Source organism: Mobula birostris, chromosome 14 (assembly GCF_030028105.1).
Source record: "Mobula birostris isolate sMobBir1 chromosome 14, sMobBir1.hap1, whole genome shotgun sequence".
In the NCBI taxonomy this organism is placed as follows: Eukaryota; Metazoa; Chordata; class Chondrichthyes; order Myliobatiformes; family Myliobatidae; genus Mobula; species Mobula birostris.
In genome coordinates, this window is record NC_092383.1 from 88,120,366 (window position 1) to 88,144,886 (window position 24,521).

General features: G+C 43.9%; 1 protein-coding gene across 1 annotated transcript in view; it reads right to left on the reverse strand.

Annotated features, from left to right (window-relative positions):
• Nucleotides 1-22,632: 22,632 nt before the first annotated feature.
• Nucleotides 22,633-24,521, reverse strand: part of LOC140210065 (S-adenosylhomocysteine hydrolase-like protein 1) — a 96,404-nt gene continuing 94,515 nt past the window's right edge. The window contains exon 17 of the mRNA XM_072278841.1: nucleotides 22,633-23,796. Within this exon, the coding sequence (XP_072134942.1) occupies nucleotides 23,790-23,796 (7 nt within the window). The 3' untranslated portion in view covers nucleotides 22,633-23,789. The remainder of the gene's footprint in view (nucleotides 23,797-24,521) is intronic.

Here is a 24,521-nt window from a genome sequence, read left to right on the forward strand (position 1 = left end):
CTCTTTGCGAGGTTTACTGTCAGGCTGGCTTCAGGCAGCCGTTTAAACAGTGCCACAATGTGCTTTTCCCAGGTGTCATTCCAGACCACTACATTGCCAATATACACTTCTGTGTTCTTTAGCCCGTTTGTCACTGAATTAATCATTCTATAGGGGTGTTGCTCACTAGGCTGACCTGAGGTGACAACAGCTCCATGTCCCAGCGCTTTGCATCGCCTCGGGACAGCTAGACCTACGTGCGCGTGCCGGTTAATTAGCTTTATCAATGGCCCGCTTTGTTCGGGGGTTAGGTGAGAGATATTATCAGCAAAACGGGTCAAAACAATAGGCATCTCCCATCTGGTCGGCACCACACTTAACTTTACAAAATGGGTCCTCCCCTTAGCAGGTGGCACCTTAGCCTCATTAATTTTCATGATATCACCAGCTAGATCTGTTCTCTGATCGTGATGGGCTTTTAACATGCTAATAGCCTCTAACTGTGTTAACTCACGTCTGCAATAGTCAATAACATCCTTCCTCCTGTGCAGCCAGTAAACCTCTTTCATGATTCCGCCGACTGTTTCCCTCTCCCCAAAATGTCCACCAAGGGGTATCTTGTGGGCCAGGTTAAGAATCTCATCCCCATAAATTTTTGGCACCATCCCCCATTCCTCATCTGTGGGTATGGTACTTGGTCTCCCTTTCTTCCATAGCACTCCCTCCTCCACACAATAGCCTACTGGCTCTCTTTTTAATCCTGCTTCAGAGAGGGCTGTCTCCGCCGAAACCATCACCTCCTCGTCTCGCTCCTGCGCCTGTACAAAATCCTTCCTGGCTAATACTAAGCCTGCCTCAGCTCCCTCACTTCCTCCTGTTTCACTACACTCCTCCTTTTCACTTTCTACCTCCTCCTGGTACAAGGCTGGTAGAAACGTCTCAGTTAAATTTACTTCGGCAGTCTTTCTGGCCACACGCTGAGTCATTGCGCAAACGGGATGAACCTGTGAGTCCATGGGCAGGGCCTCAATGCTGGCAGGCTGACCTGTCAGTCTCACCGCTGAGAACACAATTCCCCCGGCGAGGTCATTACCGAGCAAGACTTCCATGCCTTTCATCAGTAATTTGGGCCTCACCCCGATCATGACTAGTCCAGAGACCAAGTTGCTTTGTAGGTGTATCTGGTGCAAAGGGACTGCCTCAGTCCCTTGTCCAATGCCTTTTATGACCCTGACTTTCCCAGTCTGGGTCTCTGAACTAAAGTCTAACATACCCTTTAATATCAATGACTGACACGCTCCCGTGTCTCTCCAGATCCGCACAGGAACTGGGTTTAACCCCTCCTTCACCGACACCCATCCGGCCAAGATAAACCTCTTGTCCCTTCCTGAACTTTGGCAGACCTTTCCTCTCCTAGCGGTTTGTTCACCAGCTCAATACAGCCAGTTGAAATCGCCGTTTTTCCTTTCCCCATCTCCTTCTTTGGGGCAAAGCACCTGGACGCAAAGTGTCCGACTTTCCCACAATTATAACAGACAACCCCAGGAGACTTCCTCCTAGACTGCTCCCGGTCTACCTTATCCTTCTCACTAGTCCCCGGCTTACTTACTGACTTTTCTGGTGGACTCTCCCCACCGTCCCGACTACCCTTCTGGTAGCCTTTACTCGGGGCAAACTTCACTTTATGCATCAACGCGTACTCGTCCACTAACTTAGCAGTTGCGGCTAACGTGGCTGCCTCTTTCTCATCTAGGTAGGGTCTCATACCTTCAGGGACACAACCTTTAAACTGCTCAATCGGGATCAGCTGTAGCAGTCTGTCATAATCCCCATTTACCCCCTTCGAGGTGCACCAACGCTCACAATATGTCTGCATCTCACGGGCAAACTCTAAATACGTGCGGTCCCACTGCTTCCTCGCATTCCGGAACCTCTGCTGGTATGCCTCCGGGACCAACTCATAAATACTGAGAATGGCCTCTTTCACCACCTCATACCTCTGGGCATCTTCCGCGGACAAAGCTGAGTAAGCTTCTTGGGCTTTCACTTTCAGTACACTCTGAAGCAAAACAGCCCACTTATCCCTCGGTCAGTCCTGACTTGCAGCAACTTTTTCGAAATGGAGAAAGTACCGATCCACATCGGTATCATCAAATGGGGGAACCAGCCTAACCTCCTGGGTCGCCCTGAACCCTCCACCTTGGTTCGGCATGGGCTCCTGTTCTGCCCTTATCTTTAACCTTTCCAGCTCGAATTCCCTTTCCCTCTGTTTCTCCTCTCGCTCCAACTGCCTCTCTTTCTCTTTCTCCTGCCGTTCGAACTGCTTCTCTCTCTCTCTCTCCTGCCGTTCTGTTTCTCTTTCTCTTCGTGTTCTAGCTGCTGTACCCGGAACTCATGCTTGAGTCTCAGTTTTTCAAGCTGCACCTGTACTGCGTCTCCACTAGGTTTTCCAATAGATATCACCTCTAGCTTCCCTTGGGGAAACACATCTTTAGATACATAGTGCTCTACGATAGCTCTGTGCATCTCCTCTCTCCTCATTGTCGACTTCCCCTTAACAAGATTCAACCGTTTGGCCACAGCTGCCAATTCTGCTTTCCTGGCATCCTCTAATGCCTCCAAGGTCGGCGCCTTTAGAAATTCCTCCGCCTCCATTTCTGCTGTTTGCCTTTTCTTTCTTTCGAGAATTTTTAACCCAATCAATTTACCCCGTCTCAAATTTAGCGTTCAAAATCGCAGACGAGAACCCCACTTATGTTACGTACCCCGTAACTGGGTTGCCAAACCAGCAGAAATGGATCACTCAGTTGGAGTCTGGATTACTGGAACTAAGAAAGTGTTATTAAAGAAATAAGCAACACAGTACTCTAATAGTAAGGATATAAATGCAACAGGTTAGCACTGAATAAACACACATGTACACAGAACTAGGATAATAGGATCAATAGAGCTCTATCGCAGTCTAGGGGTAAAATGTTCAATCACAAGTGACAGAGTTCAGTTTAGTTCAGTTCACAGCAATCGTTGTTGTGCTATTGGAGGGAGGGAGGGAGGGAGAGAGAGAGAGAGAGAGAGAGAGAAAGAGAGAGAGAGAGAGAGAGAGAGAGAAAGAGAGAGAGAGAGAGAGAGAGCGCGCGAATGCTGATATTCAAATCGGATTCAACAGATCTTTGATATTTCCCGCAGTTAGCTTTCCGGCGAGCCCTTTGTGATGTCTTCTGAGGTCACCGACTGTGACCCCTCCGTTTTCAGATACGATCGTTCCTCTGCGGTGAACCCGGCACCCAGGCAAGGGTGGACACACACACCAGGTTCCCGCCGACCGAATCTTTCCACCCTGTGCATCTATGGCTGGTCCCGCGACCAGCCCTCCAAAACTCCCGACCTGTGGGGGCGCACCGCTTCCAGGGTCTCGATACCTCGTGGTGTCGTGAGTGGTGTCTCGTGTGGTGTCTGTTGCCTTAGCGAACCTGTCCCTTTTTATCCCCCCCCCCCCCCGTTGGGGTATCGTCTGTCCATCACTTCAAACAGTTCAGGGTTCAAAAAGGAGCCGGTCTTGACAATCTCAGACCGGTGTCTCCTTCCGTTAAACTCTCTCGTCTCTTCATTAACATTTCCAAATGCTGCTCCATTGTCTTACTTATCTCTCTCCTGAAGATAGGTGGCAGATCAACTGTTGATCCCACTGGTGATAGCACAGGACAGTCAACATCTTAGTCTATGTGTACTTTCGTCACACCCCTAGCAGGAAAACCCACTTGCAGTGCAAACATCTATAAATTGTCTCCGACCAGACGTAGCACATGCTGAAAATTGACCAATCTGAAGTGGCATTACCAAAAGGCAGTAAACATGAAAACACAGAAATCTTCAGCACATTACAGGCCCTTCGGCCTACAATGTTGTGCCGACCATGTAACCTACTCTAGAAACTGCCTAGAATTTCCCTACTGCATAGCCACCTATTTTTCTAAGCTCCATGTACCCATCTAAGAGACTCTTACAAGATCCTATTGCATCTGCCTCTACCACCGTCACTGGCTGTGCATTCCATGCACCCACCACTCTGTGTGAAAAACCTACCTCTGACATCCCCCTTGTACCTACTTCGAAGCACCTTAAAACTATGCCCCATTGTGTCAGCCATTTCAGCCCTGAGGGAAAAGCTTTCCACACAATCAATGCCTCTCATCATCTTATACACCTCTATCAGGTCACCTCTCATCCTCCGTCACTCCAAGGAGAAAAGGCCAAGTTCACTCAACCTATTCTCATAAGGCATGCTCTCCAGTCCAGGCAACATCCTTGTAAATCTCCTCTGCACTTTCTCTATAGTATCCATATCCTTCCTGTAGTGAGGTGACCAGAACTGAACACAGTACCCCAACTGTAGTTTAACTAAGGTCTTATATAGCTGTAACATTACCTCACGGCTCTTGAACTCAGTCCCATGGTTGATGAAGGCCAACACACCATACACCTTCTTACCAACAATGTCAACTTGCACAGCAGCTTTGAGTGTCCTATTGGACACGGACTCCCAGATCTCGCTGATCCTCCACACTGCCAAGAGTCTTACAACTAATACTATATTCTGTCTTCAAATTTGACCTACTGAAATGAACCACTTCACACTTATCTGGGTTGAATTCCATCTGCCACTTTTCAGCCCAGTTAAAAGTATTAAGACTGTAGAGATAGCCAGAGTTCCTATGATAGAACTCCTGTCCCAGTCAGCTGAAATAAAGATAGGGAAAATTTGATTGATGAAACATTTGTTATAGCAGAGAACGCACCTGTTAATTTGCTTGGCATTCTAAACTAAAAGCCATTATTCATTGTATCCTGGAAGGACTGTATCGTGAAATCCCTGAGAATAGATTACCTGAGCTCCACACTGTAATGCTACATAAAACTGAACAATCAGAAATTCCGGCTGCTCTTTACAGCTGGTAGACTGGGGCGGGAAACGCCCTGGGAAGATTGGCTGTGGCAGCAAATAGAAGTCGACATTACAGTGGGGGGAATCTTGGATAATCTGGTCAGAACTTGTAAACTAGTAACTGCACTACATTGTACTGCGACCCTCAGGGATCCAGATCCTGGTAACGATTATAGAAGCCAAGCAAATTGACACGAAGACAGGAGGGTTGGCTTGTAATGGACCAAATATAGGGGTAAAACTAGTAACTCCGTGACATATCAACTGTGAGTTCCATAGACAAGGTCCCCCTACACAAATCATCAGGGCCAAATTTAGTGGGCCAGTGGCCTCTGGGCTGGAGGCCCTGATGGGCCCGTGCCGACACCGTAAAATGCTGCTGTACCAAGCAAAAAAAGGCAAGAACAAGAGCAAAGGTCGTGCTGGTCTAAATATCAAAGCTGTGAACCAAGACATTGGTTCAGTACAATACGTAGGCTATAAACTTACAGGCCTTAAGAGGGAGGACAGAAAGTAATGCAGATTCTTAGTTTGAAGGACAGCATCTAAAGCACTCAAAAATTGACCTAGGCTTAGTTGGCTTAGTAAAGTTATGAGGGAGATGAAGTATGATGTACCCAATCTTAAATCTTTATTTAGCTATTGCTGCACATACCATAAACCTTATTTCTCAAACAATACCAAAGCATTTTTATCTGGGTATTTTTTTCAACTGTGTGTTCTGAGAAAGTAAAATGGAAATGAGAGACAAAAAGGCCAAGAGAGGTGGCACTGTGGCAAACTAGGAAACTTGACAATACTCCAACAATCTTTTTGAAAAATGAGATCTAGCCCATACTAACCTTTTGCTGTGTTGTGTGGCTTGCAGAGTAAAGACCACTTATTACTTACTAGGTTGGTAAACTGTCAACTATTGGCCTATTGCCACAAAAACAGGAACAGCACTGACACACAAGCCTAGATAGTTTCAAAGTTTTTCAAAATTAAAGCCTAGTTCTTCTGGATTTCTTCGCAGCAAAGTGCTTGATCAGATCTCTAAAATCCAGTTTCCAAACAAGATCACTTTCAGGTGACATCAGAGTAAGATGATTCAGCCTGTCCTGTCCCATTGTGGATCTGAGCCTATTCTTCACTAGCTTGAGCTTGGAGAAAGATAGCTCACCACTTGCATTTGTGACAGGGAGAGTCAGGTAAAGCCTCAAAGCAATGCTTACATTTGGGAAGATGACCTGCAAGTTTTTTTTTCTCTGAGAAAGCATAAAAGCTCTGTTGTGGACGAAATATCCCTGAAATGGACAATCTCCTCCACAAAGTCTAACTCCAGGTCAGCTGAATATCAGCTTTAGAGATCAGATGCTCTCTTGCGCAGATCTTGTACAGAGAGAGAAGAGATATTGTTTAGGATGCCAAATGTGTTTTTAAGGTCATTATATGATGCAAATCAGCAATCAATTTCTGCAAGTAATCTATCCATCACAACCAAAAAAACAGTAGCTGAGAATTTTTCTCTAGCTGACAAGCCAATATCAGGTGTTGTGGATTCACCCAGAAAGGCTTTACGTTTTCTTTGTCGTTGGGTGTCTTCTTTGTACATTTGTGAGACTGCTGGAGACGTAGTTTTAGCTTGGGGTCTCAAAAATATCAAATTGTTCATGCAAGCTTGCTATGTATCTCCGTAGTGATCTCACCAAATCCACAGCATTACACAGGTCTAGATTTACAGCTTGCAATGCAACACTTGCACTTTCAAAGTGCTGCAGAATGCAATGCCACAATTTGATCAGAAAAGCTATCTCAAGCTTGTCCATTTTTTTGTATAGTGACCTTGCTTCATTTCTAGTTGCCACATTCTGATTAATGTCATCTGCAATACTCTTTAACGAATTTTTAATAATTTCCGCACAATGCCTGTGTGGCTTCAGGATTGAGCAGCCCATCTAGTATTAGAGAGAGAGTTTAGAGTTTCAATGCGTTTGTTCACATTGGGCTGAAGTCCTGCGGTCACCACCTTCCACCTAGAAGCTGACTTGGAGCAGAAGTTGAAAATTCAGCTGTTTCAACACAACAGTTGACACTGTGGATTCCAACGAGATTCAATGTGTGTGCTGCACATGGAACCCACTCAGCAAGTGGACTGATTTCCTTGATGCGGAATTGTAAGCCTTTGTATGCACAGGACATATTTGCAGCATTGTCACAGCACTGCCCCCTGCAGTTGCTTATGTCAATATTCCTCTCTCCTAAAACTTTGAGCACTGACTCACATAAAGCCTTCCCTGCGTGCCTCTCAATGGGTAGAAATCGTAAGAATCGCTCCTGAATGTTTTCATCAGTTGACACATAACGTAAAATGAATGTGAGCTGATCTACGTGTGCAACATCTGTGCTTGAATCGATGCTAATAGAAAAGTCTCTGGCCATTTTGATTTCACTGACGATCTCTGACAGAACTCGATCGCTCATGAGCTCAATAAACTCCTCACATGTTTTAGGTGAAAGATATGAAGAGGTGCCTGATCCTGCATTTCCAAATTTCTGTATGTGCTCCTTCAAAAACGGGCCAAACTCACCTATTACCTCTAGAATGCCCATATAGTTGCCGTTACCAGGCCTGCCAAATATGTCACTGGAGCCTCGGATAGCGAGTCCCCTCTCGACCAAAAACTTCACCACCGCCACCACTCCTCTCAATACGTCGGTCCAGTAGACACACTCTGACTCGAACTGTTTTTGCAGTTCCATTCTTCCGCTGTCAGACGCTAGTGTAACACAGGTCGGTATCGTTTTCCTGTGGTGTTCGCTATTTTCATGCTCTCCTATGCACTCAGCGGCATGTTTCCAGTCGCTAAAGCCAGTTTCGAAGATGGACTGACAGTCACCATCACTGAAGATGCGGCATGCAAAACAACACACACGGCCGGTGGAAGGGGAATATAAGAGCCATCGCCTTGTTATGTACTCACCATTTACCAGCTTGCGTTTGAAGTGAAATTTGGAGAAAAAACGTCTCTGCTGTTTGTATACTCGTTCTGAAGCTTTGATATCCACATCCTTATTCTGGCAGGACTCCGGCCCTTTCTTAGCCCAGTACGCTCGGACTGAATCATCTAACGTTTCCTTTCCCTGGCGAGCAGGATCAGAGCTGTAACGATCCTCAGTAGCGGTAACGTTAACCTTAATGGCGGCCCGACTTGGTTGTTCGGAGGCCTCTGACGTCGGGAATCCCAAAGTCATGCTCTCTCCCTCTTCAACGTTAGCTGCTGACAGTGGCAAGGACGGTGGTCCTGTGCTAACGCTGGTGCTAGCTGTTGTCCACCGGTCTCAGACTGTGACAAGAGCGATGGTACTGCTGTATCATCGAGAACAAGTTTAAAAAATTCTGTCAATGTCTTTTTTAATGCTTCTTTCTCACGGTCCTCTTTTTATTGTTTCGTTTTCTTTTCTGCGCTCCACTCTCGTATTTTTTTTTTGTCCGCCATGATGATAGCTGCCTATTTTGGACCTCTCTGCAGCCCAGCCTAGCCCTGCCTAAAGTGCGGCCCTGCTAATCCTGTAGAATTAGTGAAATCCGTAGCTCCACATCAGGTAACTCGTCAGATGACGAAATATCCGACGACCATCCATCAGACAATGTCGCCTATCTCCGGAAGCGGCATTAAACCTGTCATAAAGACGCTACCGTCACAAGTGGTTCTGCGATGAACTCAAAGCCCTTGCAACACGCTGATATTACCCATCCCCAAACCAGGGAGGCCGAATGAGGTGCGGTTTGTTCGGGATCGGATAGTGCAGCCCACTTCACTGGTGGTTCCGGGCACTGGCCTCCATCCCTTCGGATTCCTGTTTGCGGACAGTAATTGGTACGTGCTCTGCCTTTTTCTCTATGCCACTGCATGAGGACTGTCAGTATCTGATTGCCTTCACAGGTAATGGACAGCAGTACACATTGACAGGGTTATGCAGAAAGTCCAGCTGTCTACGCTGCCGCTGTTCGTGAAGATCCGGCAAATTTCCTACTGCCCGGAGGCAGTATAATTTTACAACATGCAGACGATTTGTTGTTGGCCCCACAGACACTAGTGGATTGTAGAGAACACACTGTGGCAGTGTTGAATCATTTGGCTGCCAGAGGACATAGATCCTCCTTGCCAAAGCTACAACTCCGCCGGCCTACTGGAACATATCTGGGGTATGCACTGCACAAAGGAACCCGTCGATTGGGGCCGGAGCGTGTGACTGCCATTGTGCAGTCTTCCAGACCTGCTACCAAGAGATGATGCCTTTCCTGGAAATAACGAATTACTGCCGACATCGGGTACCTGAATACCGCATCTACGACGCCCCCCTCCGAGCCGCAGTAAACAAGATGCATCTGATACAATACAATGGACTGAGGATTGCCCGATTACAACAAACCGCTCTAGCAGCATGTGAATGAAAAGGAGAGTTTTGCAAGTACAGTATAAACCCAAGAACATGGTGGCTTACGAAGACCAGTGGCGTGATATTCCACCCTATTGCCTCTGGTGATTAAAGGAACGCCAGGATGTTTAAGGGCGGTGGCTGCGACAGCGGTAGTAGCCGAGAAGGCTGCACCGTTAATATTAGACCATGCCTGTACGGCACTGACATCTCATGTTGTAATGTTGTTCCTCATCACAGCAGCCTCGCAACATTTCACCACCGCCCGTTGCACGGGATATGATGCCATGTTACTTAACAAGTCGAAATTGGCTTTTAAAAGGACACCCGCAATCAACCCGGCCGCCCTAGTTCCTATGACGGAATCGTCAGAACGCCACGAATGTGTAAAAGTAGTAGAGATTGCTACGTCTCCACTGAACCGCTTCTCAACCCAGAGTTAACACTCTTTACCGACAGCATTTCTTGCTAGCCTGAAGATCACAGTCTACAGACAGGCTGTGTGATAGCGACTGCCTTTGAAACTTTAGAGGTACAAACTCTTCCCCAAGGGACTTCTGCTCAGGCGGCGGAGCTTTTTGCTCTAACGCGGGGGATACACAGTTATCTATACAGACTCGAGGTATGCCTTCGGGGTGGTTTTGGATTTTGGATCGCTATGGCAACATCAGAGTTTCATTACGTCTGCGGGTGGACCCATTCAGCCTGTGTATCTCAGATATAAAAAAAATGCTACAAGCAGTGCAGTTGCCAAAGCAAAATGCTGTCATGAAGTGCGAAGCTCACACTACTGCTTGAGACCCCATTACTAAGAAGATGCTGCTGCGGACGCAGCTGCTAAAGAAGCCGCTAATGCAGGAAAGGACATGCCAGTACCTATGCGGGTGCAATGTACTCCTGCCACAAACCAGCGAGATTTAATTTCTGCCCAAGACGGGACCCCAGAAAAGGAATCGGCGGTATCACACATCAACAATGCTTTGCAATCGGACTAGTGTTAATTGCGGGACAGGTATGTGTAAAACTGTGAGATTCGGCAGAAAACAGTAGGGGGAAGTCACCCGCTAAATTTGATCATTTGTCAGCCGCGAAAGCGCCACTTGCCAATTTACATGTGTACGTACCTGGCAGTGGAGGTTATAACTATTTATTAGTGATAGTAGACATGTTCTCCAAGTGAGTTGAGGCGTTTCCCACTAGAAAAATTGATACACGATCTGTAGTCATTCATGAAGGAAATCATTCCCAGATTTGGGGTTCCATACAAACTCAAAAGTAATATTGGGACACATTTTACAGGTAAATTAATTAAGAATTGGGTCAGCCGTTAGGATGTACCTGAGAATATTACCTTCCGTATGTCAGGAAACTGGATTGAAATGGCCTGGGGCTCTTCCCATAGCATTATACACTCTAAGAAATCAGGTGAGCCGGACAACTAAATTGACTCCCTTAGAGGTATTGATGGGAAGGCCTGTGCTAACGGGGTCTCGAACCCTCTCCCCCCGCCCTTATCAAATGCACAAACAGCACTGGTCTGGACCAACGAGAAAATGACTGAATTTGTCAAAATGTTGGGAGAAGCAATACGATTAAATCACAAACAGGCGCATTACCTCAACCGGGAGAGGAAAACGCCCATTCCTTTAATCCTGGAGATTATGTACGTAAAAACAAATTTTAAAAAAGATCTTCTTTGCCTAGGTGGAAAGGTACTTACCAAGTAAGTTTTCGGAAAAAGGACTGCCGTATAGCTAGAAGGACTGAGGGATTGGATACACAGAACCAAGTGCAAGTTATCTTCTGAAGAAGACAGAAAACTTTTCCAAGACTTTCCAGTCTCTCACAGTTCTGCTTGGAATGCCCATCCTCTCCTATCAGATTCCCTCTTCGGCTCTTCATCACTTCCATCTATCACCTCCCGGTTTCTCCCATTATCCCACCTCCTCTCACCCATGCAGTTCCCCCTCACCTGGTCTCACTTATCAGCTGCTAGCTTGTACTGCTACCCCTTGTCTCCTATTCTTATTCTCACCCTGCCCTGATTAAGTGTCTCAGCCCAAAACGTTAGCTCATTCCCCTCCATAAATGTGCCTGACTTGCTGAGTTCCTCCAGCATTTTGTATGTTGCTCAAGTTTTCCATCATCTGCAGAATCTCTTGTTTTCAAAGTTCACAGAAAGAACTGTTTCAAATACTAAAGGAAAAATCTGGACTTCTGCTGTTGTGACAGCCGATACCTTCAAGACTTCAAATTTAATTTGCACAGCCCTGCAGTTTTGATAACAATCTCATCTTTTTTTTCTACTTAATGACATCCTCCTTCTGTCTAGGCAACCGGAACCATTTGCAATACCCCAAGTATTGTCTCACTACTGACATTGTAACGTGATGTGCCAACTCTGCATTCAATGTTCTGACTGAAGACAATCGTGCGAAATGCATTTTTCACCAAACTGTTGCCATGCAGCGCCCCCTTCAGGCAGCTAAGTACCTACATTGAGGTACAAGTATATCGTGAACCATGTAAATGAACAATAGCAAACTGGAGATGGGGACATCCATTCCTTAGACTCTGATAGTGCGAAGGACATAGAGTTGATTTATGTGTTGACTGCATCTACTTTCAAGGATGTTCTAATTGCAAAAGTCTCATTATAGTCTCCTCCATGCTAAAGCACTCATATCTTGTGCAAGTTGGTTATGCTCTTGAAAGACACTCGCACCACAGACTCAAAAACAGTTACTTTTTCCAAGCAGTTAGGCTGATCAACACCTCCGCCCACTAACCCAACCCTCCACATCCCCAACCATCACTACTTTATCATTCCCTGTCAGAGTCACCTTATGTACAGACCCTACTATGCCTAGCATCACGTTGTTTGCACATATAATCAATGTATATATATCGTTTCAGCATTATTATGTTCTACACCTTATTCTGTTTTTGTGCTGCATTCAAAGTAAAAATGTATTATCAGATTACACACGTCACCACATGCAATGCTGCAATTCTCTTTCTGTGGGCATACTTAGCAAATCTATAGAACAGTATCTGTAAACAGGATCAATCGACAACAAACTGTGCAAATGCAAATATAAATAATTAGCAATAAATAACGAGAGCATGAAATAACAAGATAAAGAGTCCTTAAAGTGAGACCATTGATTGTGGAAACACCAGAAGTAGAATGAGTGTAGTTATCCCCTTTTGCTCAAGAGCCTGATGGTTGAAGGGTAGTAACTGTTTTTGAAACTGGTAGTGTGAGTCCTGAGGCATCTGTACCTTCTACCTGATGGTAAAAGCAAGAAAAGGGCATGGTCTGGGTGGTGAGGATCTTTGATGATGGGTGTTGCTTTTCTACAGCAATGTTTCATGTAGATGTGCTCAACAGTTGGGAGGGTTTTACCCGTGATGTACTGGGCCGAATCCACCATCTTTCATAGGATTTTCTATTCAAAGGCACTGGTGTTCCCATACCAGGCCACAATGCAGCCAGTCAGCACACTGTCCACCACACATCTATAGAAGTTTGCCAAGGTTTTTGATGACATACTGAATCTCCACAGACTCCTGAGGAACCAGAGGCATTGTCGTGTTTTCTCTGCAATTATATTTATATGATGAATCCAGGACAGGTCCTCTGAGATCGTGACACCCAGGAATTTAAATTTTCCGACCCTCTCCACCCCGATCCTCCGATGAGGACTGGCTCCTGGATCTCTGGTTTCCCTCTCCTGGTCTACAATCAGTTCCTTGGTCTTACTGACATCAAGTGAGAGATTATTGTTATTATTACACTACTCAGTCAGTAACAACTATTTCATTCTCTTTACCCCTGTGGAAAATGACATTAAACAACCTTGAAATGAATTGGAAACAATAATCATTAGTATTTTTACTTGGTGGGAACAGTTCAATTCTGAAATGGGTGACTTCATTTTCAATAAGCCTTGTAATGCATGGTCATATAATGTGCACAGACTGAAAGGCAATGTGGCAAAAAAAACATGTTGCAGCTGAATTACAATATTGGGAGGGTTTTGAAAGTTGATAAACTTTCTGACTTACTACCTCAATGTTCTGAGTAATAAGGATGCAGTAAAGATGATTCTCTGTTTGAAGGGCACAAGTTATAAGGAGAGCTGGACAGACTGGGACTTTTTAAAAAATAAATAAATAAATATTAGCTTTATTTGTCACATGTCCATTGAAACATATAGTGAAATACATTGCATTCAAACAGATCAGCAAGGATTATGCTGGACAGCTCACAAGCACTGCTATGCTTCCTGAGCCAACATATCATGCCCACAACTCACTAGCACTCGGTCTTTGAAACGTGGGAGGCAACCGGAGCTTCCAGAGGAAACCTATGTGGTCATGTGGAGAGCATACAAACTCCTTGCAGACAGCTGTGGGAATTGAACCCCAGTCTTGCAGTTGATGTTGTAAAGTGGCAAGCCAACCGCTATCCTAACCTGCTCTGAAGGAGGCTGAGGTTTGACCTCATGTATATCACTAGAGCCTAGATAAAGGGAAAGGCCCAGATAGAGTGGATGTGGAAAGGATGCTTCAGTTGCTGGGGAGTCTAGGACCAGAGGGCACAACCTCAAAATAGAGGGACATCAATTTAGAACTAGAGGGTGGTGAATCTGTGGAATTTATTGTCACAGGTGATTGTGGAAGCCAGGTCACTGGATGCATTTAAGGCAGAGGCTGGTAGGTTCTTCAGTAGTCTGGGTGTGAAAGGCTACGGCGAGAAGGCAGAATGGGATTGGGAGGGAAATGGACCGGCCATGATGAAATGGGGAAGTATTCTGCTCCTATGTCTTATGGAATGGTCACAGTCCATTTTCCCTGTGAAGAGTTTAAAACTAGAGGCAAAGATTTTAAGGTAAGCAGAGAAATTTAATGGGGACTTGCGGGGCATCTTTTTCCAGGGTGATGCATATGTGAAATGAACTGCCAAAGGAAATGGTAGAGGAAGAAACTATTAAAATGTTTTAAAGATATTTTGACAGGTCTATGGATAGGAAAGCTTCAGAGGGACATGGCCAAATTCCATTAGACCATAAGACATAGGAGTAAAATTGGGCCATTTAGCCCATCAGGTGATGGGCTGATCCTTTCTCCCCCTCGTCAGTCCCACTCCCCAGCCTTCTCCCCGTAACCTTTGGTGCCATGTCAGATCAAGAACCTATCAAGCTCTGCCTTAAATACACCCAACAACCTGGCCTTCACAGCTGTCTGTGGTAATAAATTTCACAAATTCACCATTCTCTAGCTAAAGAAATTTCTCTGCATCCCTGTTTTAAATGGATGCCCCTCTATCCTGAGGCTGTGCCCTCTTATCCTAGACTCCCCCACCATGGAAAACATCCTTTCCACATCTACTCTGTCTAGGCCTTTCAACATTTGAAATGTCTCAGTGAGATCCCTCCTTATCCTTCTAAATTCCAATGAGTACAGACCCAGAGTCATCAAACGCTCCTCGTATGATAACCCTTTCATTCCTGGAATCACCCTTGAGAACCTCTGCTGAACCCTCTCCAATGACAGCACATCTTTACTTAGATGGGGAGCCCAGAACTATTCACAATACTCAAGGTAAGACCTCACCAGTGCCTTATAATGCCTCAGCATCTCATCCCTGCTCTTGTATTATAAACCTCTTGAAATTTGCGTTCCTCCCCACTGACTCCACCTGCAAGTTAACCGTCAGCTTGTCCTGCACAAGGGCTCCCTAGTCCCTTTGCGGCTCAGATTTTTGGATTTTCTCCCCAGTTGGAAAATAGTCTGTATTTATTTCTTCTACCAAAGTGCATGACTATGTATTTTCCAACACTGTATTTCATTTGCTACTTTCTTGTCCATTCTGCTAATCTGTCTAAGTCCTCCTACAGCCTACCTGCTTCCTCAACACTTCCTGCCCCTCCACCAATCTTCGTATCATCTGCAACTTGGCAACAAAGCCACCAATCCCATCATCTAAATCATTGATATACAGCTTAAAAGGAAACAGTCCCAACACTGACGACCCCTTTGGAACACACTAGTCTCAGGCATCCAACCAGAAAAGGATCCTTTTATTCCCACTTGCTGCCTCCTACTGATCAGCCAATGCTCTAACCATGCCAGTAACTTTCCTGTAATACCATGGCCTCTTAACGTGGTGAGCAGCCTCATGTGTGACACCTTATCAAAGGTCTTCTGAAAGTCCAAATATACAGCATCCATTGCATTCCCTTTATCCATCCTACTTGTAATCTCCTCAAAGAATTCCAACAGATTTGTCAGGCAAGATGTCCCCTTAAGGAAACCATGCTAACTTTGTCCTATCTTGTCCTGTGTCACCAAGTACTCCACAACCTCATCCTTAACAATTGACTTCAACATCTTCCCAATCACTGAGGTCAGGCTAACTGGTCTATAATTTCCTTTCTGCTACATCCTCCTTTTTGAAGAGTGGAATGACATTTGCAATTTTCCAGTCCTCTGGCACTATGCCAGAGTCCAATGATTTTTGAAAGATTATTACTAATGCTTCCACAATCTCTACCGCTACCTCTTTCAGAACCCTAGCATGCAGTTCATCTGGTCCAGGTGACTTATGCACCTTTAGGTCTTTCAGCTTTTTGAGCATCTTCTCCCTTGTAAGAGTAACTGCACTCACTTCTCTTCCCTTGCACCCTTCAATATCTGGCACACTGCTAGTGTCTTCCACAGTGAAGACTGATGCAAAATACTTATTTAGCACATCTGCCATCCCCTTGTTCCCCGGTATTATTTCTCCGGCCTCATTTTCTAGAGGTCCTATTATCCACTCTTATCTCTCTTTTTTTTTTACATACTTGAAAAAGCTTTTACTATCCACTTCAATATTGTTTGCTAGCTTGCTTTCATATTTCATCTTTTCCCTCCTAATGATTCTTTTAGTTGCTCTCCGTAGGTTTTTAGAAGTTTACCAATCTTCTATCTTCCCACTAATTTTTGCTTTGTTGTATGCCCTTTCTTTTGTTTTTATATCAGCTTTGACTTCCCTTGTCAGCCATGGTTATACTATTTTGCCATTTGAGTACATTTCTTTTGTACCTTCCTCATTTTTTCCCAGAAACTCACACCATTGCTGCTCTGCTGTCATCCCTGCCAGCATCTCCTTCCAACTTACTTTGGCCAACTCCTCTCTCATACCATTGTAAATTTCTTTACTCCACTGGAATACTGCTAAATCAGACTTTACTTTCTCCCTATCAAATTTCAAGTTGAACTCAATCATATTGTGATCACTGCCTCCTTGGGGTTCTTTTACCTTAAGCTCCATAATCACCTCCAGTATCACTAATTGCCTAGTGGGCTTAACGACAAACTGCTCTAAAAGCCATCTCATAGCAATTGAGATCTCTTGAGATCGATTATCAACTTGATTTTCCCAATCAACGCACATACTGAAATCTCCCATGACTATCATAAAATTACCCTTTTGATATGCCTTTTCTATTTCCCGTTGTAATCTGTGGTTCACATCCCAGCTACTGTTGGGAGGCCTGTATATAACTGTCATCAGGATCCTTTTACCCTTGCAGTTTCTTAACTCAACCCACAAGGATCCAATATCTTCTGATCCTATGTCACATCTTTCTAGTGATTTGATACCACTCTTTACCAGCAGAGCCACACCACCCTCTGACTACCATCTTGGACATTCAGCTCCCAACTACAACCATCCTTCAGCCACGATTCAGTGATGGCCACAACATCATACCTGACAATCAAAAGAGTGCACCAAGGTCATCCACCTTATTTCTTATACTCCATGCATTGATATATAGAACTTTAAGTACTATATTTGCTACCCTTTTTGGTTCTGCATTCCTAATGCACTGATACTCTCACTGCTGGTTGCATTTTTTTCCCTATCATCTGCCCGCCCACCCTGACAGTCTGACTGCACACCATCTTTGCTTTTTTACCACCCGTCCCATCCTGAGTTCTCTTCACTCTGGTTCCCACCATCCTGCCAAATTCGTTTGAGACCTCCCCAACAGCTCTAACAAACCTGCCCGCAAGAATATTGGTCCCCCTCAGGTTCCGGTGCAACCCGTCACTTTTGAACAGGTCATACCTCGCCCAGAAGAGATCCCCCTGCCCCCTGCACCAGCTTTTCAGCCACGCATTATCCTGCCAAATCCTGTTTCTACCCTCACTGGCGTGTGGCACAGGCAACAATCCAAAACTTACTACCCTGGAGGTCCTGCTTTTCAGATTTCTACCTAGCTCTTTAAATTCTTATTTGCATGACCTCTTTGCTTTTCTTTCCTATGTCATTGGTACCAATATGTACGAAGACATCTGTCCGCTCTCCCACCCTCTCCAAAATGTTGTGGACACAACCCAAGACGAACTTGATCCTGGCACCTGGGAGGCAACATACCATTCAGGTGTCCCGTTCACATCCAGAGAATCTCCTGTCTGTTCCCCTGACTATTGAGCCCCTATCACTACTGCTCTCCTCTTTTCCCCCTTTCCCTTCTGAACCACAGACCTATGCTCGGTGTCAGTAACTCAGTCTCTGTGGAATTCCCCTGGGAGGTCATCCCCCACAATGGTATCCAAAGTGGTATACTTATTATTGGGGGGAATGACCGCGGGGGAGCTCTGCACTAACTGCCTATTCACATTTCCATTTCTCCTGACAGTCACCCAGCTACTCACCTCCTGCAACTTAAGGATGACTATTTCCCTATAACTCTGATCAATGATCTCCTCACTCTTCTGTACAAACCGAAGGTCATCCAGTCGCTGTTCCAGATCTTGAACACAGTCTTCAAGGAGCTGCAGCTGGATGCATCATGCAGATGTGGTTCCCTGGGAGACCCAGCATCCAACATCCAGCATGAAAAACACAACAGCCATTTACTACATTAGGTACAATAAGAGAGAGGGAAAAAAGAGAACTTAACAGAAGCTTACCCACAGCCAATGCCTCTTTTGAGCAGAAGCCTCCTTTGAATCAAAACCTGACACTCCTACAGTCACCACCAGCCTACTCTCAACAACGGCCGCCCGTTTGTCCCTTCTGTACTTTTAAGCAAGTGTCGCCGACCTGCAGGGAACTTCGTGGCTGTGGCCTGCTCCCACTGCTGACTGGGCTGCCCGAATTTGAGCAGATGGGACCAGCTGAGGTATGCTACTTGGTCAGGATTGACTAGATGGGCCAAAGGACCTATTTCTATGCAGTCCTGCATCATGTTCAAGAACAGTGATTACCGTTCGGCCATCAGGCTCCTGAACCAGCACGGACAACGTCATTCACAACTCTGAACTGAGCCCACAACCTACCAAATCAACTCTACAATTCATGTTCTCTGTATTTATTTTTTATTTACACATTTGTCTTCTTTTGCACTTTGATTGTTTATCAGTGTTTATAGATAGCTTTTTTATAAATTCAAGTGTACTTCTTTATTTTCCTGTTTGCAACAAAATGAATCTCAAGGTAGTATATGGTAACATAGACATACTTTGATATTAAATTTACTTTGACTTTATATGACAGCTGAAATTTGCGAGAGACACATCTATATACTACTAAAATTCTCATGCTCTGTTTGTGACCTCCAATTAGCCCAAACGGTGCATTACAGCGGCACTTTTTTTTTGACTAAATCGACTTAAAATGCACTAACTTACAGAACGCAAAGTTCAGGGTTATATATTCGTATAAAATTGCTCACTTCGTCAATCAACAGGCCCTGCTCTCCACAACCCGAGCCGATTCCAGCTTGGAAACGGCGACGCGACACCATGACGCATGCGCACAGCCAGCCTCAGCAGCACCTCCTGATGGAATTCCTTGATTCGGTCGAACTCTCTGCATTGCCACCACATAAACTCAAATTGAAAAGGTGATCTCCCATCATTTCAATGAGGAACTTGGATCCACCGAGGCTTTGCAATGGAACGCAAATGATGGTGGAAGAACTGCACGACAATTCTATCGTAGCAAAGATAAACATTGGTGCGTTCAAAAATGACATTGTCATGATCCCAGGAATTACTCTCAATTTATCAGAAGAGGAAGATGTCCCTCTTCAGCAGAGCCGGTTTCCGATACAGTCATTCTTTGCTATGACTATACATAAGGTGCAAGGCCAAACCATGGGGAATGCATTGATTTATCTGGAGAAACCGGTACTCCAGCATGATCAGTTGTATGTGGCTTTAAGCCGGGGAGAAAGAAATGAAAACGTTAGAATATTCTTGAAGGGTGGCAGATCAACCAGAAATGCTGTCATCAAAAGTGTCCTTCGTTAAACGAGGAGGAGCTATATGTCTTGCTACGCGTCTTTCTTCTTTAATAAACTGGGTTTTTCTTTAATTTCCAAAGCACATCACATCAGACTGCACTCCCTTTCTCTCAAAGGGTGCCGCAACGGGTCACCCCGTTGTCTAGTATTTATATATAAATGTGTGTTTCAAGTTCCGGCCGAGTACAAAAGCTGACTACTGCAAATGTAGAAAGTGTGGCTGGGGGTTTATTTGCACATCGTGGTTTGTGGCAACCACAGTGGTCAAATCAGTAGTTCCCTTTCTCTGCGGTTGTTTTACCACGTGTAAAACCAATATCAATAGCTTAACCAGATACTGGCTTCAAAGAGAGATTAATGTTAAGTAGTGGTTTGTTAACCACAATAGCTGTGGTAGCTGAATCTGGTCTGATTTTTTTTTAAAGTGGCACGTAAAAGTTTTTAAAAAGTTAAGTGGACACTTGGTAAATTAACCCTTGGGCTTTAATTAACTTTAGCTAATTTGAAAATTAGATAATTGATTTGTTCAGACTTCAGCGCTTATTTTAATGTTGCCTTTTCTAATGGAAAGCGGAAGTTAAAAATGCAATAAAGTTATAAAAGGTTATAACGTTCATCAGAACTAATGTACTTCTGATTACTTCGAATGTTTACTTTGCATTTACCTGTGTAATAGGTGAATAATATAACCCAGGAAAGAATAATACAATGAACCTTAAAAATAATTACATATATCTAAGACAGACATTCAACTCAACTTCCTGCATAGGTTATAAATTATGCCTTTTATTGAGCTATACAAAATCATGAGGGGTGCAGGCAAAGTAGCCAGTAATGGTCTTTTTGTCAGGGTAGGAGAGTCTGAAACTAGACTGCATGGATTTAAGGGGAAAGGAGAAAGATTTAAGAGCAGCGACCTTTAGTCAGAGGGTGGTAAGTCTGTGGAATTTGTTCCCACGAGTGACTGTGGAGGCCAAGTCATTTAAGACAGACATAGATAGGTTCTTGATTAGCTAGGGCTTCAAAGGATATGGAGAGAAGGCAGGGGAGTGGGGTGACTGAAAGAATTGGATCAGCCCATGACCGAATGGCAGAGCAAACTCAATGGGCCGAATGGCCTACTTCTGCTCCTATATCTTACAGTGAATGGTGGGCATGTGGAACAAGCTGTCAGAAGCTGTAGAGGCAGGTTTAAAAAACATTTATTCAGGTACATGGATATAAAAGGGCTGAGAGATATGAGCCAAACACAGGCAAATATGACAAGCTCAAATGGACATCTGGGGAGGCATGGACAGGTTGGGTTAATGGGCTTGTCTCTGCTCTGTACTCGATGGCTGTTGCAATTTTAAACATTTTACTCAGATTAATATATCTATTTGATCATTTCTAGTCACATTTAAAGAACTACCCTGAGAACAATGATTTCATAAGCAAAGGATATACAGCTTTTGAGATTAGTAGCCTGCAATTATGGTCAACAGGAAGGCAGTTTTGCTTTGTTTTTGGTATGCTTACAAAATCCACAGCTTGAGGCCTCTTTAATATTGTGACTTTAACACACAAATTGCCACATTCAGGAGTTAATATACAGACCTTACATTATCAAATAATATAAACAGTAGCTAATCATGCTGATTATCACTAATTGTAAATGTAAATAAATCACGTAAATGTAAAACACCCACTTAAGTGAACTTCTGGCCTTCATGAAAGCTTGAAAATATTAACTTACAACTAAATCTTATCTCTGCCTATGTATTAACATTAATTAGTATATATAATTATTTAACCACATGACTTTGATTGCATTAGCAGTGACCAAACATTATACATCAATATATAATTGATCTGAGTTTGATTGCTAGCTGGTAGATTGTCATGTGGGTAATTATTTGTATGAAACAGGAAGCAATATCTGGTTGTGACAGGCTCAAGTCCAAAACAAAGAGCATTATGTCAGAAGGGTCAACAGAGGATGGTAGGCACAGCCTCAGAATACAAGGATATCCCTTCAGAACAGAGGATGGCACAGCCTCAGAATACAAGGATGTCCCTTTAGAACAAAGGTGATGAGGAATTTCTTTCGCCAGAGGCTGGTGAATCCTTGGAATTCACAGACAGCAGTAGAGTCTAAGTGATAGGGTATATTTAAAGTGGAGGTTGATAGATTCTTGATTAGTAAGGGTGTCAGAGATTGTAAGGTGCTCCTTCCCTCCGCTAGCCTGTAGGTCACCCTTGGGCAAGGTGTAGCACCTGCTTAGCCAACCACCCCGCCCCCCACTGGCTCTGATTAGGGTCACATGAAGCCATGGGAGCAGGTGACAGGTGGTCATATGAGCAGCTGGTGTACATCACAAGTCCTGGTTATGCCACCACTGACACCAGGCAGACAATTCTGAAGAGTATTAGTAATAGCTGGGGTCACCGGTCTTGTAAAGACACAGCCCAGAAGGCAACGGCAAAACACTTCTGTAGAAACATTTGCCAAAGAGCAATCATGATCATGGAAGGACAGTGATCGCCCACAGCACAAAATGAATGAACAATTCCTACCTGCCCTGCATTTCCTGTTCATCAGCCCTTTCAGTGAGCATCACCACCACTGCAGCATTCAATCTGATCTTCATCTCATCACAAACCTTCCCTATCGTTCATTCTGTCCTCCTCTCTTTCTCTGCAACTTTTCCTAGCTGTAATGAAACATCAGACTTAAACATTAACACTTTCTCTCTTCACAAATAGCTCATTCTGACATTTACACTATAATAAATGTTACGCTTAGTGATGTACCAAAACTAACAGCACAATCCTTACATTTCCGAGACAATCCTCCCTCCATTTTCTATAATTAAACTTAACTAAATGAACAAGAGTTACGGGTGTGAAAGTTTCTTTCTCATGCATCCATATAAATTTGCAGCATTGTAGACCATGATCACTCTCATCCAGGCAAAGCCACATAAGACAACAGAGGCATTTTTGATTTAAAACATTTTTCATGTTTATATAATGATCTTTAAATTCTTTATTATTCTTTTAAAATATAGATATTTTTATGTAACTGGAGTGAAAAGTGAAAGTACTTTCTGGTCCCACTGTTGGATATACAACCTCAGGCTCAAACACATCAAACCCACAGTATTTAGAGGTTACCACAAGAATCTAGTGCTTGGCTAATGGTCCTGCAAATGCACCAAGATTTTTTTTTATATATATAAACTCCATCACAAGCGGTACATAATCACTGAAATGTTGTGTGTGTTTGTGGAACAGGAAGCCATCAGGACTCATCCAGAGGCCACAAACTCCATATGGCACAAATCTTATTCTAGTTTGATTTTGTCAAAATATAACTGACCAGAATTAGAATAGTGACGCTTCAAAATTATTTTCCCAATTGAGTCAACAGATGCAAGCTTTAATTTTCCTCACCTGATAGGTAATGATTCACAATCTGAAGTGTAGTATTTAATGGTGCCGATATATTAAAGCAGACAAGGGTAGCACTACATGGAGAAAGGGAAGCAAACTGAAACTTTCCAACAAAACATTTTGTTTTGGTAACACGGTGATATTTACAGCTGCTTTAGGACTGAATCGGGTTTAAAACTTGATGCTCATCATTTATTACAGTCAGCGCTGGTTCCGGAGAACACACGAGTATCGTTCAACTATGCTGGCAATCATCAATAGGATTCAATGGCCACCATGAACAGATTTTTAAAAACATAGTAAAAACAAGAACATCCTCTGGAAAAGATCAAACTGAGCTTTAAGCTCAAGTTGTGGATTAAAACTAATAAGATACAGAGCAAACAAAGATATTTTTTAAATTATTACAGTACAATCATATACAAGTTCAAGTGATTTCATGGAGACAGTCTGTCACAACGTGGTAAGACAGTTGTATCTCTCGGCAGTAAATTAGAAATCAAAACATTTAAAATTAGAATAGAAAGGAAAATACAAGCAAAAGACCAGGCTGTTAAAGAAATGATGCCCAGATGTGCAGAAATGCTCTTCAAATACATTTAGGGAGCATTTAAACATCTGGGCTGGCTCCTACTCTGCATTCTTCTACTGAGGCTTTGGACAACTTGATCCTGATTTCAATCATTTGAATTCTGGTCCACCTAATACCTGAAGGGAGAAGAAAATAAATGTTATGCATTAGAAGATTCTCTTCCGTTCCAATGATTTGCATTGTTTCAGTCCAAGACAAGTATGGGTCACACCCTTCACAGGTAGGTGTTCCAATATGTCAACCTGTACACTACCAATATTTCATTAAGAACCATTACCCATGGCTCTGTGGCAGGCAATGTAAAGAAAGGCAGGTACAATGCTCAAGGGGCAACTAACGTGTTACTTCATATTTTTGTAATATCAACACGCTGGGGGTTTCCTTAACTCAATATGGTGGCATCCATCAATAAGGATCTCCACCACCCAGGACATGCCCTCTTCTCATGACTAACATCTAGGAGGAAGTACAGGAGTCTAAAGGCACACACTCAATGTTTTAGGAAAGGCTTCTTCCCCTCTACCGTCAGAGATTGCAACAATCCATGGACATTTGCTCTCTGCTCTCTTTTTAGAAACAAAGAAAACATACAGCACAATACAGGTCCTTCTGCCCACATGACTGTGCCGAACATGTCCCTGCCCTAGAACTACCTAGACCTTACCCATAGCCCTCTATTTTTCTAAGCTCCATGTATCCATCCAGGAGTCTCTTAAAAGACCCTATCGTTTCCGCCGCCGCTGGCAGCCCATTCTGTGCACTCACCACTCTCTGCGTAAAAAACTTACTCCTGACATCTCCTCTGTACCTACTTCCAAACACCTTAAAACTATGCCCTCTC